The sequence below is a fragment of the Lissotriton helveticus genome, chromosome 3_1 (genome assembly GCF_964261635.1).
Source record: "Lissotriton helveticus chromosome 3_1, aLisHel1.1, whole genome shotgun sequence".
In the NCBI taxonomy this organism is placed as follows: Eukaryota; Metazoa; Chordata; class Amphibia; order Caudata; family Salamandridae; genus Lissotriton; species Lissotriton helveticus.
The window spans coordinates 883,487,367-883,506,200 of record NC_136061.1 but is presented as its reverse complement, the minus strand read 5'-3'; the positions used below and the strand labels follow the sequence as shown (position 1 = coordinate 883,506,200).

At 45.9% G+C, this 18,834-nt stretch overlaps 1 protein-coding gene across 1 annotated transcript in view; it reads right to left on the bottom strand.

The window, feature by feature from the left end:
- GNL2 (G protein nucleolar 2) overlaps nucleotides 1-18,834 on the bottom strand; it is a 295,764-nt gene that overhangs the window by 227,587 nt on the left and 49,343 nt on the right. Inside the window, exons 5-6 of the mRNA XM_078683329.1 lie at nucleotides 6,423-6,607; nucleotides 174-313 (exon numbers count right to left, since the gene is read on the bottom strand). Of these exons, the coding sequence (XP_078539455.1) occupies nucleotides 174-313; nucleotides 6,423-6,607 (325 nt within the window). The remainder of the gene's footprint in view (nucleotides 1-173; nucleotides 314-6,422; nucleotides 6,608-18,834) is intronic.

The window sequence follows — 18,834 nt, the reverse complement described above, 5'->3', positions numbered from 1 at the left end:
CCCCTCTGTTCTCAGGATATATTAGTAAGTGTTGTATTCTGAGACAGTTTATTACATAGTGTATTCATAAAACGAGTAACATAACACGCTCTTATCATAAGTAATGCCAGCACAATGGAATTTACAAAGGCATTGTCACTATTACACTTGGATTCTTTGCAAAACCGACAAACCCAGAGTAAGAAAGATGCCTTGATTTTGGCCCCGTTTCCTCATAAAATTGAAGGTCCAATGTGCGTGCAATACCTTGTACAGCTCCCCCCAGATTCTTTTCGACTGCCCCTTTTTAAATATCTCTTCTCGTACTTCATCTCTGTAAAAGAAAGATAATTTGTGTTGAACATGAAACTCTTAATGCAAAACATTCAGCTTACAAGGGTCCTCTTACGACAAAGTATGTTTTTCCGAACTCCATCCTATGGAACAATATTGTGAGAAGTTAGCCTGGCATTTGATGTCCACTATTCTAGTGGGCACCTTGCACCAGTCTAAACGACCCTTATTGATGGTGGTCGTAAAGTCAACCTTATTGACAAGCTTTCCTAGTGGTAGCATGGACCAGCAGTCATAGGCTAAGACTTCAGAGAGCATGTAAAGCAAGCTGTTTACCAATTATAATCCCTTGAATACCAAATGAAAAGACACCACACAAGGTATATATCAAATATATATGTATTTATTTCTAACACAACCCCTCTGCACTCTTTATGAGGTCAGCGATAGAAGTACATCACAAGTTACTCAATTAGCATACGATAAGTTGCACAAATACAGTTTTGCCCTAGGGGCCTCACAAACCATATACTAAGTAAGTGGTATAAGAACCACTTCAGAAATAATGAATAGGCCTAGGGCCTAGGGAATCGCTGGGGCTACACTAAACAACCAAAGGTTAGGAATTAGGAGACCCACGGGAGACGCGTGCAGTGTCTAAACTCAGTCGCGAGTTACCATTGACTTACAATGGAGAACGAAGAAGTTACAAAGTTACTGTTTTAGGGCACTTCCGGATGGACTATGACAAAACCCCTTTAAATTAGGACACTTGGAGAGTCAATACCCACGGGAGCACCAGAGTACTCGAGTTCCCTCACCCAGGGAAGCCGGGTGCATAGGTGTCTTTTCGTGTCGGGTTTCGTCGATGCTTTCAATGGAGATCTGCAAAAGAAGTGCTGCAGGCGGCCAAAGGAAGAGTGTCCGGTGGATCGAAGAACTGAAGAACCTGAAAGCAGAGGGGACAGAGTCTGGATCACCAGGAAGGAACCAGGCGATGTCGCGATGATCTCAGGTGAAGCTTGTCTCTGCAGGCACGACAACCAGAAGCTGGATTTGAGCTGTCCCACGAAGGATCTAGTTGACTGCGGTGTCGGTATCCGGATTGGACCCAACAAACCTTGGCAAACGCAACCACGCAGGAAGTTAAGATTGGCTTTGAGTCAGACCAGCAAGGCCTGGGGAGCTTCTCCTTTGCAGGGAAGCTGGAGCAAGCCTGGAGCAACCAGGAAAGCAGTTTGGTTTCAAAGGTTTGTCTTCAGGGGGCTCACTAGCCAAGCGGGCTAGTAACCGGGAAGACGCGTTGAGCTGAAATGCATGAGCGGGCCCCACGCGGCACTTGTGGAGTGTGGAGGGCTGAGCTTCGGTGCAAATGGCGCTCGGGTCTGGGGCTTCTCGTACCCCAATGCACAACTGTGAGGGTGCCTCGGTAGTTGCACTGTTAGCAAAATGCAGTATGTCCAGGGTGTCCGGTCCCACGTCTCTCGTGTCCGCCGGGTCTCAGCTTTGCTGTGGGTCGGAGTCAGAGAAGTCTGAGAGTCCAGTTCCTGAGTCTTCGGGATACGTCGACAAAGCAGACCGGCAAGTTACTGGTGGTGCCTGTTTGCACAGGGTGGTCACTCCTTGAGCACAAGGGAGATGTCTTCAGTCTTTTAGTCGAAAAAGAACGTCAAAGGTCCAAGAGTTTCCTTTCAGAGTTTCGTTCCAAGATAATCTAAAGTCCTGGGGACACAGCACCTATCTTCATACTAAGAAAATGGGCTGGATTACCTGCTAGGTCCCTCTTATGGGTGGACCTGGGAAGGGGGTGGTTACACCCCTTTCCCTTTCTCCAGTTTTGCGGTGGGCTATGCATGGAGCACCTTGTGTGCCCCAGGCAGTGTCTGGAAAAGCATCTTTCCATTCAACCCAACCTGCCCCAATACACTACAGGCTGTCTGGGGATGTGCTAGCACCTCCCTCGACAGGAAACCTATTGTCCAGGCATCCCTTGCTGGAGTTTCCCCCAGCTGTCGGAGGTCAGACTCGTGTCTGTGGCAGCAGCATCCATTTTTTGATGCTGAGGCTCTGTTTAACTTTAACCGGGTAAGGCAGTAACATACATGTCTTTTCCCTCTATAAAGGTGGAATACTACCCCGCCGCCAGAATTGGCGTTGTGTAGTTTTCCAAAGTGTTTGACACCTAACACGACATGTTTTGATAAAGCCAAACCAAAGTTAGCATTAACCGCGAGGATTATAATGGACTTAAGAGTATATGGTATGGCTATATCACAGAACAGCTATAAGGACATGGTTCCGAAAGCTGCAGAGGGGCTCAGCTCATGCTAGGGCACCCTCTCACATAAAACCAAGCACTCTGCCTCTGGGATTGTTAAGGCCTGCCATAGGAGTGACTTATAGGTTACTATGTGTCTATATATAAGGTAGATATAGATATACTATATCTAAGTAAGGGGTGATTACACCACCTTACCCAAGCTGAGTGATCAGCCTGTGGTGTCAGTTTGGATGGCCAGCCAGGGGTGGCATAATACATGCTGCAGCCCCTGGTAGGCCTTGGATGCACCTATGCCCTGGGTACCTATGGTACCCTATACAGGGGCTCACAAAGGTGACCCAATACCCAATCAAGTATGTACCTAAAGTACACGGAGCCCATTTTATAGGGAGAGCAGATAGCCTAGGGCCCTGAATAGCAGGATCCCAGGCCAAATAAGTCGAAAACCAGCAAAAGACTAGGCAAAAAGTTGGGGTAACCATATAGTCAGATATCCACCTTCCTACAAATATGTTTTCCTTCAAAAGGAAGCCTGGCACCGCCAATCTAAGGATGAACAGAGTTTTAGATCCCCATTCACTGATCCTCCAGATCACTCCAAAGTGGGACAATTATTAAAGTATTGACCTAACCAAAGTATTTGAGTGCACAAAACATGGTATTTATTCACACAATTTAACATACCAATAATCTGAATTCCCACAAATTTGTTATACAATTACCTTGTAATTTAGATAGCTTTAATGCAAGCTGTGTGCTATAACACGGGCCGGTACTTTGAGCAACGCAATTTAAAGCTCTACACAGCCATGCATCTTTACCTGCAAGGTTTTCCAGTGTGCATAGCGTACCACAAAAATATATTAGATGGATAAGGCTTAGTCAGTAAGTGACCTCTTGAAACAGCCCACAAAAAAATGAATCTGATGCATAATGGTGTCATGACAATGCTTGGTCTCATTAGGCATGAAAATGAGAAAGCTAATTCGGAAGTAAGTACGCTTTGCTCTCAGATTCTCTGTTTGCATGGTATGGACTTCAACCCACTGTCTGGTAGTCAAACACGCTATAATCACTGCCAATACTGGAAGAACTGCAAACAAAAAGGCAGAGTGTTTGCTAAGGTTATTGCACACTTCCAAGGCATGCAGTCTTATTTAACACAACTGGCCAGCAGACCAAATTATGATGCCTACACAACCAAATTCTAAACATGATACAGTTGAAATGTTGCACTTGGTGCTTTCATGTAAAAGACAGTGTCACTAGTGAGGTATATATATATATATATATATATATATATATACACACACATATACATACATATATACATATACACATATATGTATATATATATATACACACACACACACACACACACATACATACTCAGTGGCGGTCCTTTGTAATTAGTGTTAGGTCAGACTTTCCACAGTAGAGCGTTTTTGTTCTCACTATTAACTTGGTGCTGTTTGACCAATCTTCATAAAACATTCTAGAAAACATTTCATCCACCTCAGCAACTTCCCGGAACGTTTTGGGATGATCAGAGAAAAAGGGAAGATCCGAAAATGTGTTTCTCCATGCAATTTCCTACAGGAATTTTAGACAGTGTCTTAGAAAAAACAACTGAACAGAATTACATCAAATTTGGCAGAAAGCTAGACATTTATGCAGAAAGTGTGCTTTTAGGGATTTGGTGTAAATCTATTTAGCATTTTTTTAAATAAAAAAATGAATGTTCAAAAGTTAGGGATATCTGGGCAGTCTGGCTATAGTGTCTTTCTGTCCCAAGTAGGAGGTTTGTCCCACTCTGGGAGATTGCCACAAATATCCCCTTTTGGGGGGGTGGGACTGGGGAGGGAAGAGGAGTGAGTCCACCTGACACCAGGGATTTTGCCTTTGTGGCAAAAGAAAGTGATATGAGTGTTGAACTCTGGGATTGGCAACACTCATCCCAAAAAAGGAACAAACCAGTCTTTTTGCCCCACCCAGGGCAGACAGGAGGTGTGCCCCAATGTGCCCTTGGTGGCCAGAAAGCCCACTGTATGGCAAGACTATATATTGTATTTTAATAAATAATGGGGTGGCTCGGGCCATCCTAACAACCACCCTACCCTCGCCTCTAAAGCCTCAACAGTCTTTCTGCTCCCCTGCAGACTAAGAAATCCCATCCCAATGGAAAAGGAGAGGATATTTGATTCCTTTGGGTGTTGTTTTCACATATGGGCCAGGAGAATGTGGCTAACTCCCAATATCGTCCGACTTGTAATGACGAATGACTAAACTTGTTGGGCATGGGTAGGCTGCCACCTTGGAAAGTCTACCCTAACTGTGCCAATAAAAACGCTGCACCATTTGTGTGGCCGGGACTAAAGCCCGCATCCGGAACGGATCAATGGAGTCCCCCTCGTAAGAGTTCTCATTGACCTTGGTTTAATGTGTTTTTATTGGTACAAGTAGGGTAATACTTTGTGGTAGAATTCTTGTGGATTCCTGCGGAATCATTTTCCATCAAAGAAATGTAAGAAAAATGTGATTTCAGGCTTTGAGGCTTGCATGGCATTGTGGGTTAAGAACACCTCATGGGATCCATGAAAGGCACACCACCCTGGAATCCCCTGGTTGTCTAGTTTTCAAAAATATCTGTAGTACGTAGGTTTGCATGGGTGGCACGACAGCACAGCCCCAAATACTGCAGCTTCCCGACTGCTTATTTTTCAATGTAGTGCTTTAGGGCCTTTTGGTGTTGTGGTCTCGTGGCTCACCCACCCAAATGGGGTACAGTTCTTGTCAGGGGATGAGTGGTAGGAAATATGTAGCTCCCTGCGGATTCCAGAATTGTCTGTCACAGAAATGTGAGGAAAATGTATTTTCTACCAAAGTTGGACATTTGCAAGGGATTCTTGGTAAAGTTGCAGAGTGAGAGACACACAAGTCACCCCACCTTGGATTACCCAAAGTGTTGAGTTTTCAAATATGTGCAAGCTCGCTAGATTTCCCTAAGTGCTGGCTGAGCTAGTGCCCAAAATCCACAGATACCCACTTTGTAAAAAAAAAGTGTCAGTTTTGAGTGGAAAAATGTAATGTATTCATTGCTTTTTGGGCCGTTTCCTGTGCTGGGCTGTAGGCCTACCCTCATAAGTGGGGTACCACTTTTATTGAAAGAATTGGGGAAATGCTGGGTGGAAGGACGTTTGTCGCTCCCTGCAGATTCCAGAAATTTCCATCACAGAAATGTGAAGAAACAGTGTTTTTTCAAAGGTTGAGGTTAGCATGGGATTCTGGGTAAATAAAAAACGAAACCTGGTGAGAGCCACACAAGCCACCCTACTCTGGATTTCCCCAGGTGTCTAGTTTTAAAAAAAATTGCAAGTTTGATAGGATTCCCTAGGTACGGGCTAAGCTAGTGCCAACAATTCACAGCTACCCACTTTGCATAGAAAGGATCAGTTTTGAGTCAAAAAATGTGATGCGTGCATGTAGCATTTTGGGCAGTTATTTGTTGCGGATAGTAGGTCTGCCCACACAAGCAATTAACTTTATATCAGGAGTCATGTGGGAGCATAGAATAGGAGAACATGTGTTATAACCAATTGGAATATGCTGAGTTTGTGCCTTCCAAATATACGCCAGTGTGTAAGAAAGAAGACATTTTGAAAAATACGTTCTAAATCATATGCCAGTATGGGTACCCACAAATTCAGAGATGAACAAATAACCACTCCCCCTAAACGTTATATTGTGTCCCCTTTTCAGAAATACTTAGGTTTCCTCGATACCCATTTTTCACTCTACATATGAATTGGTCTAAGGGGTTAAAAACTGAAAAAATATCAAGTCATGCTGGAGAAACCCATCTTTTTACCTGACACCATCATCTTCTACAATTAGATCGCGATCTTTTTCTTGACTGTAGTTATCCGCAGACGTTTCGGCTGTTTTTAGAAGCTCTTGAACATCACACACAGAGAGGCTGGGGCGCTTTCTTTGAGCTTTTGGGCCGAACGTTGTTCCAAATGTTTCGGTGTCCAGTATGTGCACTTTAGAGTTCTAAAAATAACCAAAGGAGGCTGAGTGAATATAAAGTTAATGGCTGAATTTCATTTTAGTTCAGAAAGATGTATTTTATCCCCATCTTAGGAAAGTTGGAAATGATTGTACACCTAATTAGAATAGAAAGTAGAAAAACATAGTTCAGGGGCATGATTATCTTCTCCTCCGGCTGAAAAACATGACGATTGCAGTAGATTTGTGCTTCAGGTGTTGCTGTATGGGGCAGATGCCAATCGTTAATTTTTTCAAGCATTTCCTTCTCGTTCTGACCTATGGACATCTCTGTGGCTGTTCCTTCTAATTTAGTACACAACAGTAGTGCATACAAAATGTTCAAACTCCTCCATAGAACAACACCTAAAGTTTGATGAACGTTTGACCCATTATTTCTGTGGTGAAAGACGCTGGCAAGTCATGTATGCTAGCTTTATTTTTTTACAGGTTTTCATAAATGTACACTTGGCTGTTTATTACATATGTTTCTTTAAACTGATAACATGCCATGTTGTCCCAAACAGAAGCATGAACATAACCTGCTTAACAGGAGCTAAAGAGTCCATGTGTGTTTGTTTGTTCCTCATCAGACAATAGTGCCAGCAACACTGCCTAACTAGTTGACAAGTATACAATTTAATTTCATAGCACATAAGAAAAAAACTTATCCTGTCTGGGGACACAACCAACCCAAAAATACAACAAGCATTGGAAATGCAATAGGTCTCGCAGCATTAGAGTTAGTGCTTTTAGAATTGTTTATGGTTTTTTTTTGTAAATCTTTAGCATTTTTGTTTCCTGTAGCCAATGCTAAAGAATTACAAATAAAAAAAGCCATAAACAAATCTAAAAGCTCTAACTCAAATGCTCCGAGACCTATTGCACTGTGTGAGGGTGAGGGGTTGAGGGTGAGTGAGGGTGAGGGTGAGTGAGGGTGAGTGAGGGGTTGAGGGTGAGTGAGAGTGAGGGTGAGTGAGGGTGAGGGTGAGTGAGTTAGGGTGAGGGGTTGAGGGTGGGTGAGGGTGAGGGGTTGAGGGTGAGTGAGGATGAGTGAGGGTGAGTGAGGGGTTGAGGGTGAGTGAGGGTGAGTGAGGGTGAGTGAGGGTGAGTGAGGGTGAAGAGTGGTATACAATTACAATAGGGTGTGGCTACACCCAATGTTTAGCCCAGGTACCACCTTGCGGGCCTAGCAGCAGTGCGCATGGAGGACTGCATTGCCCCCAGCGCGATGGTTCATATGGCAGCAGGAGTGGAGCAATATGCGGGAGGGTAGGTTAATGATGTGTGAGGATAGGAGGGTTGAAGTGTTTTGTCTGGGGCTGGCTCAATGGTTGTTAGAAAATTGCAATTCGTGAGTGGCAGGCTAAGCTCGGAGGGCGGACAGGATCACAGAAGACGCAAGTTAGTCAATGGGGCCCGCTAGGCAACCGTAGGCTATAGTGGGGACCATAGGGGAAGTGATGTGGCCTATGCACAGAGCTGCCGACTTGGGAGTGGCTCAACATCCTGTGATCCTGCGCAGATGATTTACTCTTCTCGGAGTAAAACAAACCAGGTATTTGGCATGGGGTGACGCACCGAGTATCAGGAAGAAGGTTTCAATGGGGAGTCGGGTTAAAGGGTAGACAAAGGCGCACGAGGGGCGAGCGCGAGTGGCGGGGGGCTGCTGCAGGAGCCTCAGCTTAGGAGTTGTCTCCCAGAGTACTGACGAAGAGGAATTTGGCCTGGAGAGACGCAACGGGGGGAGGGTGGGGGGCATAAAAACGCTTCAATTTCGGAGGCAGGTTAGAGGGAGAAAAAGCACAGGAGTGGGAGCGAAGAGAGTGGAGGGGCATGGGGGGCCTCGTTTTGGTGGCTTAAGGAAGGGCAGCAAAGCGTCTAATTACAAGGTTAAGGCGGGGAACCAGGCTGCGCACGAGGAGGCTCGTGCAGATAAGAATGGAGTGGGTCGGTCGGGTTACAGTACATTGGGTGTTCCCCCACATGGGGGGTGGGGGGGCGTTGCGCCCCCACCCCCATGTCACATGACCGGGGTCTGCTGGAGCAGGTAGGAGCCCTTTAAACTCCAGCAGTTTCATTAGCTGGATGCCTGCTAGGTGAGTCACCGTTGAGGGGGCGGGCCCTTAAGGAGGATGAGATCTGGGGGGAGGGGAGAGAGATGTACGTGAGAGAGAGAGAAGGCACACGAGGCAGAGAGACACCAATCACACGCACTCGATGAATCCTGATGAGTGGCGCTAAGTTTCCAAGGCGTTTCTTGCGACAGAGCAGCTCTGCAGGGGCCCCTGGCAGGGGCCCGGGACAGAGACTCACTCCCTCCAGCCCGCAGTGAATAACAAGCGTTGCAGTGAAAATAACGCGCTTATGTTATGCGCGCCTTGCTGTTCAGAAGTAAATAAGTTGTAAGTAAATGGGATGCACTGACCCCATTCTGCAATTTAAAATCCTGTAAGAGATGGTCTCACACTGCCGCTGAAAATGGACCCTAAAAAGGGACTAATGTCTTAAAGAAATGTCTTAAACTCTTTTTTTTTTTTTTTTTTTGCAAAAACATTTTTTATTGGTGATCAAGTGCTGAGGAGACAATACAGTATAAAAGCATCTCGGGCATCAGTGAACGATGCGGCAAATCAACTCAGTTCAAGCAAGACTTCTTTTAACCTAATAAATAATGGTTCCGCTGTCACCTCTGGTAGAAACCTCTGAGCTAAGAAATCACAAATGTTAAATGCAACTACGGCGATGTGCTGCGACTTAAGGAGGGGTAATTTTATGCGCTTACCTATTCGCCAACTAGTGGTTCTGCACTCGTGGCTGCTGGCCTGCGACTCCGTGTCTGCTGTTGGGAGTCGAATCAGCGTGTGATGCAAGGGGGCGTGTTTAGATCCGGAAACGGCGTTGCGCGAGTGCTGTGTATAATAAAGTTATGTGCGTAAGAGATAGTGTAAGCCACGATAAAAACAATAATGAATAAAAAAGAGAAGTGACATATGTTGTTAATCGGACGCTGTGTGCGCTGGGCAAAATAATAATAAAATAAAAACAAGACGGAGGGAAGAGAGGGGAGGGGGGAGGAGAAATGCGACACGGCGGGAAGGGGAGGGGGCGGAGCGGGTAAACAAAGACGGACGTGCACGCGCTTTTAAGCTCAATGCGCATGCGCATTGAGCTTAAAAGTCACGGGCACTGCAAGGAATCGCCACGATTCCTTGCAGTGTGGATAAAGAGTGGATAAGTCCCAATACTCTCGCCTTGCTCGATGCGCATGCGCATCGACAGGCGAGACCTAAAAAGGACAGCAGTGATTTACAAAAAGAAACATGAAAAACGTAGTGGCCTTCTTTTTGCCAGCTTCTGGACTTGGAGGGGACACAGATACATTCTAAAAATAGAAATATGACAGAAAAAGTTATTTCATCTTTGCAAACACTTTCTGTTAGACCTGGCACCATTGGCATGGGTCTCCCTTCCATATTCTGCCATTGTCCCCTCCGTTTTTGCTGGTATTGGATGCCCTGGGCACTGTGCCCCTGCCATTCAGTGCCACAGCGCGAATGCTCCCTGTGTAAATGTAACTGCGAATTGCTATATCCCGGATTGGTTTATTTGGGTTACTTGTTAGTCCCTAGTAGTGTGGCCTATGTGTCACCAGGGCTGGTAACCCAAATGCTGCTGATAGGCCTGCAGCGCTGGTTTGTGCCACCCACAGAAGCAGCTTGTAAATGGTACCTCAGACCTGCCACTGCAGTGTCTGTATGCAGTCCAGAACTGCCATCTTGGCTGGGAAGTGTGGGCTGTGAAGTGCCCACACTTCCCAGCCCCTGAACCTTCTGTTAGCATCATGTCAGTCACCCCTATGGTAGGTGCATTGTATGTGTAAGGCAGGACATGGCTTGATACGTGTAACATGTCCTGGTAGCGAATTACCCTCCATTTTGTTTTTCATTGCTGCAATGCTACCTGTTCTCCATAGGCTAAAATGGGAAGTCTGGCTATTACATCCTATAGTCCTAACTGTCCCAGGGAACATGGTAGAAATTCGAGTTTAGTATGCCTGAGCTCAGAATAATAAAATACATCTTTTAGCTGTGTGGTTTTAATATTCTGTGTTTGTAAATATCACTTTTAGAAAGTAGCCTTCCAGTGTGCTCTGCTGTTATGTGTATTTACTGTCTGGGTTTGAGGGGCAAGGCAGGCTGAGTCGGACCTCTGTCCGTTTCACTTAAGGAATCTGCAGGAGAGGCCTGTCCTTGTGCCTGTGTGCTATTTCTTGGATTGGCCTGCAGTAGTTCCCCTTGGACTTGGAAGAAGAGGGGAAAAGGACTGTTGAGAGACTTTTATTTTGCTAAGCAATCACCCAAGGGCTAGAAGAGAGCTAGCCTCCTGCTGGAGTCACAGGCACATCTGACTCCCCCACAAGCCTCCTGATTCCTCCCAGCGAGGATTTCTATCTGCAGGTGAGGCCCTTGTGAGTTCCAGGGCTTCTAGTTCTACTACAGAGAAGAGAGTGCTGAAATCGTCGCTAACGCCCGTTTGCAAGCCGCCGCAGCTGAAGAGCGCAAGAAAAATCATCGCGCTGCTGCCGCCGAGTGCTCGCAAACCAAAGATCATCGCATCGCACGCTTGCGGGCCAAAAGTGCTTGCTAACCCCAGAGATCATCGCATCACACATTTGCGGGCTTTTCGGAGGCTCGCTAACCCCGGATCATCGCATTGAGATCATCGCATCACGACATCGCAGAACGGACAGCGCGCGTCAGCCATTTTCCTCGCATCGCACCCGGATCATCGCTCCCTCGCAGGGCGCCTTTTTCTTTTATGGCAACAAGATCGCACACGCAACAGGATCAGCCCATCATCCTCCCTTGCGGCAAGGATTCAACGCATCGCTGGCCTAGCGTGAAGAAGTCTGTTGCTTCGCCCAGCACGCAACCGCAGACCGGCGCATCATCCTCCCTTGCGACAAGGATTCAAGGCATCGCCGGCCTAGCGTGGGGAAAATCAATGTTCCAGCTCGTTTGCGACATTTTGCTTGTTTTGATACGAAATCCAGGTACTTTGTAAGTAAAAGGGTCGCAGAGGCCCCTGCTTTGAACTGAACCCCTATTTGACCACTTTGAACTCTTTTTCCAGCTTTTCAAGAGTACCCCCCTTTTTCAGTATTGTGTTTTTTTTTACCGTTATTGGTCTTGTGTTAAGTCTATATCTAAAGATACTTATTTTTTTATAACTACTTGTGTGGTGTCCCTTTGTAGTGTCCTTCACTAAGTTACTGTGTATGATCATAAATGCTTTACACACTGCCTCTGAGATAAGCCTAGCTGCTCGCGCTACGTTACCACAGGGTTGAGCAGGGGTTATCAAAGGGTGTAGCCCCTTTACTCTGACTTAGGAAGAAGGGTCCCTACTTGGACAGTGGCAAGCCATTGCCAACTAGGGACCCCCATTTCTAACACGTTCCTAAACGAAATGCTGAACTGTGCCAAATTCGAGGAGTTTGATGAATAGCGACGGTGCTATAGTTAGAGGATGTGTTATCTGTGTGCTTTTCTTGACTGTAGTTTTCTCTGCACGCCTAGGGCATCAGTATATTGTGTAAATGCCCTTCATATCCAGATAACTGTTTCCCCAATTTAGGTAACATTCCTATTGAACACACATGGAAGAAATGTCCTTTACATGAAAAACATCTGGCTAACAACCCACAAAAAAAGCTACCACATGAAATAGGAGATGTGAAACCTGTAGGTGGAGTTAGAAGGTGGCGTGCGTTAGATTCCTAACAAGACCTGGAAGTTTTAAACCCACATGAAAGCTGATAGTGCACCCACAGATGGACATGCCCAATGTTCTCTCAAGAAGTCAGGTCAAGAAACAAACTCTACTCCATCAATCTCTTAAGAAATAGGTAGCACAGAAGAGAGGCAGCTTAAAATTCTACATTTTAAAAGAAGACAATTTGTGTCAAAACACTTTATGATTTCAGTGGGAACAATATATTTCATCCCATTTAACTATTAAGTATGATATTTTCCCATGCTATTTTGTTGCGCAAGACATGTTTTACGCCAGAGTTCATAAAATGGTGTAAGAGAGACTAACTTAAAACATGTAATGATTTAAAACCATTTAATCTGCAGCAGAACAGATTTGATTGCACAGAAAAGGCTTCAAGCATTGCAGAGTCTTCACTACCAACACCTGCTACTTCATCACCAGATGGAAAGACCTGCTGCAATGGACTTTTAACAACTCTGCTCGTGTGACACAGAGAGCAGAGATTTCACTTGCACAGGGACTGTTAAAATCAGATTTTTGTCAGCCCATGCTCTGCGACATAGTGCAAATAGGAGGGTGATAGCTCTTCACCAGCCTTTTTGGTGGCCAAACCACTACAGAGGGTTTTGCCGTGGTTCTTAACCTTTTGCCTAATGTGGACCCAGAATGAATCATTACTGGGACCCAAAGGCCCCCAATGAATTCATTACCGGAATCCATGGACCCCGACCTAAGCATTTTCGATAATTTGAACTGCAAAACAATAAATTAAAAAAACAAAATAAAGCATTCATCAAAATAAAAAAAATAACAAATATTTTATTTAATTCACAAACACATATAAGAAATCTACATTTTAAGGGGAAGGTTGAGCTTTAGTAAAGTCAACTGCACCTCTTTACTGCCAGCCTTGCTTCTCGTAAGCAAGTACAAAGTGCGTGTTTACGCACCGCTTGCAGATTTTCAAAACCCACAAATAAAAGGCATAGTCATTTACAATGCCAACAGCTCAAACTATCGCAAATGCGAGATCTTTTGCATTGTAAATGCTGGTTTACTGATTTGAGTTATATCTGTAAATAAAAATAAAAACGTCCAAAAGTTTTTAGGGCTCGCCTGCTGATGCGCTTGCGCAAAGCTGGTGAGCTATATTGTGGCTTAAACAGAGCTTAACCATCTAGGCGATTTGTTGCAGTGCCCAAGAAAAACAAGCTCAATGCGCAAGCGCATTGGCAAAAAGCGCGTGCACATCAAAGCCACCAGCCTCCTCAGGCATCTCAAGCTTCCCCCAGCCGACATTTCTCCTCATCTAATTATTCACTGCACGGCCGGCCGGCACATCAAAGGCTGCTGCTCCCAGCCCCTATTCTTCCCTTCTTGCCTCTCTCCTCCCCCCCCCTCCCCACCACAGCAATGCCGAGGGCTTGTTTTCTACAGTAATCGGACTCGGTCTCTTTCATGCGCATTGTTGACCTATAATAAGCCGTCAATAAACTAGTGCTTATTCACAGTAATCTCGGAATTTACTTGTGATAAAGTAATTCATGCACGCCTGTTTGGCCGTCTTTGTAATCTATACTTCAATGTGTTTATCCTGAAAGACCTTGCGTGTATGGAACACTATTTTCATTAAAAGACCAATATCGGAATTCTGTTGCGACAAAGTAGTCTCTGTTTAAAACTCATGCACGCCTGTATTGGCTATCTTTGTAAAATATACATCTTTCATTTATTTACGGTCCCTTTTATAAAGACCAATATCGGAATTCTGTTGCGACAAAGTAGTCTCTGTTTAAAACTCATGCACGCCTGTATTGGCTATCTTTGTAAAATATACATCTTTCATTTATTTACGGTCCCGAATCGGGGTCTTTCATAGAAGGGTTCAGACGAGCAGTTTCGCCACTACTGTCGGCCAAACATGACTATTATCAATAGGCCTTGATTTGTTTCCTGACCCTCGCTGTGTAGTTTAACAAGCCCATTCCCCGTGGTGAGGGAATCAGCGCAGGGAAGTGGTTAATTATTGTTTGTATTAAAGTTAAGAGCTTTACAAAGAGTTTTGCCATAACTACCGGCCAAAATGTACCACCGTCTTTGTGTTTAGTAAGGTGATTCAGACACCCCGACCCTCAATGTGGTCTTGAATACGCCTGTTAATGATCGTTTATATCAAGGTTAAGAGCTGTACAAAGAGTTTCGCCATTACTACCGGCCATACTCTATCACCGTCTTTGTGTTTCGCAAGCTTTTAAAGACACCATGACCCTCAATGTGGTCTTAAATACGCCCGTTTTTAGGGCAACTTTTTCGATGGGTACATCAATGTGTATCTTTGAGATGTAGATCTGGATAGGCCTGCGGTTGCCCTGCACATTGGCCAGGTACCGCCCTGCCGTCTGTTGGAATGGTCTATTCGGCTTCTTTTAGAACCCCCAGAGAGAAGTCTTGCCCAGGTCCTATTTGACATAGGCTTGCTACCGCCATCTGTCGTGAGCCCGCACACCCAGCTGGGCCTGGCACCCGGCGGCGGCACAATACTATGTAGTTAGAGATGGGATCTTTAGGTTTATGCACTACTCAAGATTGGCCTCTTTATGCCAGCTGTGTCTCCTTTCTCTTGACTAGTTCCCTTGATTTACTCAGGATCCGATGTTTCTGTATTATTGGATTTGTTCTCCAGTTTACCTGTTCCTTAGATCCACTCGGGCAGGCTTTTTCCCCAATTCAGTTTCAGAGTAAGTTTAAGCTATTGCCATTACAAATTAAATACATTATTTAAGTATTAATTATTTAAAAAAATTAAAAGCCATTGTTATTTGTAATATTAATACATCTAAGTCACGTAAATACAAAACATGTTGCATTACAAATGCTATAGGTGTCACATTTGCGAAAGTTATAACTATTGGCATTGTAAATGACAAAGCTATTAATTTAGCCATTTTAAAAAATAACACATAAAAAAAAAATCATTTATAAGACCAATAGCTCAAACTTTCCTTAAAGCGAGCCCTATTGCATTTCCAATGCTTGTTTTTTTAAAGCAGGTGGAGGGAAGCAACATGGAGGGCGCAGGTGGGAGGAATTAAAAAACAACAGAGAGAGAGGATACTAAAGTGTGGGGGGAGAAAAGCAAGCTGGTGAGCGAGACAACAATGTGGAGCTTATGGTGGGGGAAGCACACTGCTGAAAAAGTAAAATGGGGGAGAGGTACACAAGGGCAAACACTCAATGGATGGGGCTTGGGAGAAGCACACGTGTAAGAGATAGCAGCACAGAGCATGGTGGAGGGGAGAAGACAAGTACAAGAGGGAGAGAGCTGGAAATCATGTGTATGTTTGTGGAGTACTTAACCAAAAGGAAAAAAAGGTATTGCCTGAAAAGTTAGCATTGGAAGGTAACAAGTAATGTGGCTATGCTCCAGAGAAGTGACAAACACAAGAAGAGAAAATAAAGCACACATAAGCTAATGAATAAGTAACAAGTAAAAGAGAGCGACAATAAATCAAACCAATGGCAAGCAATGGGCAGTTGCTTAGCCCACTCCAAGCTGAAAATCGATCTTTTTGCAAAAAGACATCTTGACCTGTTCGGTGGGTGAGACATAACAAAAGGTCACAGGCTCTGGAGAGAAATGTAATTAGAGAGGTTCTTACCAACAGCTAGTGCCTTGAAACCTGAAGGGGGAAAGAAATGCATCTATGTCCATTCTCTCACTGTTTGGCTAACAGGCTTCAACAGACACCACAAGGCAGAGCACTGGCATTGAGGCCAAAACACCTCATACAGTGACTGATATTTTGTCAGTAATATGCTGATTCCTATCGCACTTCAGCCAAAAGGCTCTGGAAGAAATATGGATTATGTAAAAGTCTAAAAGGGGGGAAATGCTTTAGTGAAGACAAAAATTTGGTGGTAGTAGCAATTGGTTGAAAAACTAGTAGAGCTGATCAGTAACGCAGAGTCTAAATTGTGGGGGGGGAGGGGGCGCTAGGTGGTGCACTAGCGGATGGTAGTCTTCCTGTGAGGCTCTCGCCGCCCAGTAATATAAATCCTTTAATTTATCCGCTTATTGGCACTTTTCGGGGACTTGGGTTATATCCCCATGTAGCTCTACCCTTCCGACGTCAGCTGCCCAATTCTCAGCGGGATTGCAAAAGAACTGCGGCTGTGAGGCGCTGGTGACGGTGTGCCGGGAGCTACCTGTGGAGGTGCCCCTTCTCTGGGATCGGCCGCGACATCTACGCGAACCCGCGGCTCTCCACGAGGCTGCGGGCCGCATTTGAGGGAGGGTTCTGAGCCGTAGCCTTGGGAGCCTGAGGACTGCCGCTAGCATCGCCGCGACGGGAGCGGAGGCATCCCCGATCGTCTCCTACACCTCGCCCTGAGCCTGAGAAGGAGAGACTACCGCCGCGGGTGCGGGACGGAGGTAAGCCGGGAGGGGCTTGGACCTCAGCCCATCTCCGAGATACTCGTCCGCAGCTTGCATCTCCGGGACACCCTGCGCCCTGTCCGCTCTGCTGCCTCCCCACTGCCCGCATACCTACGGCACCGCTCACCAACCTGACCCTACGGCGTCACGGGGGTCATTTGGAGAGCTTCAGGACGGCCTTGTTGGAGAAGAGTCGGTGGGCCTGAGACACCAGAGTGGGGAGCGGGGACAGCTGGTCTGGGCTGCGGGATTACCGGGAAGACCGGACCCGACATTTCTTAAGCCTGCCCATACTGAACATACCCCTGCAGGCAACGACGCTTTGCGAAGAGGATCTAGACGGCGTGATACATCACAAGTGCTGTGGGCCACCATGCACTGCGACGGGGGGTGCTGCCATAACACCTGGCCCCCTTGACTATCGGCAGAGGTGACAGGCGAAGATCGGACGTGAGTGTAGCGTGCCACGCCGGGGGCTGCGTTGCTGATATCCGCTATGTAGGCCTAGCGTCCTGAGGACGAAGCTGCATTGCTAGGGCCTGGCATCAGACCACTGTATTGAATATGCTACTTACCAGTATGCATCTGTTCTTGGCATGTAGGGCTGCTAACATTCATATCTTAGCATTAGATCGCCGCCTAGTGTTGGGTCCGGATGATCGCACATTGTTGTCCTGGAAGAGTCTTCTAAGTATCCTGAGATAGGTGGCTCCTCCCCTGGACTACAGTGCGCATGGGCATCGGCTCCATCCCCAGATTGTTTTTCGCCATTGTGGCAGAAGATGGAGTGAAAAGTGTAAAGGATGTCCATGCTAATAAGTGAATACAATAGTATATCTGCAGCTGCGACAGGCACCGGGGAGGAGGGTGGGCGATATGAATGTTAGCAGCCCTACATGCCAAGAACAGATGCATACTGGTAAGTAGCATATTCAGTTCGAGGCATGTGGGCTGCTAAATTCATATCTTAGCATAGAATACATAGCAGTCCCTCCATCAGCGGCGGTTGCCCGTGCCAGCTGCAGAAACCTGAAAGAGTGTCTTGAGAACAGCCTGTCCTACAGCTGCTTGCTGCTTGGAATGTACGTCAACACAGTAGTGTTTTGTAAAGGTATGTGGTGTAACCCACGTGGCTGCTCTGCAAATATCCTCTAAAGGAATGTTCCCTAGGAAAGCCATGGATGCCCCCAGTTTGCGTGTGGAGTGCGCCCTTGGGGGTATCGTTAAAGTGCGCTTGGCCTTTTGATAACATATTTGGATGCACTTAACAATCCACCTGGCTATTCCTGCTTTGGAAATAGGGTTGCCTTTGTGTTGTGGTGCGAAGGCAACAAAAAGTTGTTTTGTCTTTCTAAAGGGTTGTGTCCTGTCTATGTAGTACATCAACGCCCTCCGTACGTCTAACGTATGGAGCATTCTTTCCGCCACAGTTTGTGGGTTTTGGAAGAATGCCGGTAAGTCAATAGTTTGGTTGAGATGAAACTGTGACACCACCTTCGGAAGGAATTTGGGGTTAGTACGTAGCACTACCCTATTTGGATGAATCTGAATGAATGGCTCTTGGATTGTGAGCGCTTGCAGCTCACTAACACGCCTTAGCGACGTGTTAGCGATTAGGAAAGCTACTTTCCACGTTAGGAACTGGAGTTCACACGAGTGCAGTGGCTCAAAAGGTGGTCCCATTAGTCTGGTGAGGACCACATTGAGGTTCCACACCGGAGCTGGTGGTGTTCTTGGGGGAATGACTCGTTTCAGACCTTCAAGGAAAGCTTTTATGGCAGGCACTCTAAAGACAGAGAGATGCTGCCTGTTCTGAAGATAAGCCGCTATGGCGGATAGATGTATCCGAATGGAAGTGTACGCTAGATTGCACTTGTAAAGATGCAACAGATAGCAAATGATGTTAGGGATAGATGCATCTAGCGGGTTGATGTCATTGGCTGTACAGTAAATGACAAAATGCTTCCATTTTGCAGCATAGCATGCTCTGGTAGTTGGCTTCCTTGCCTCCTTGATG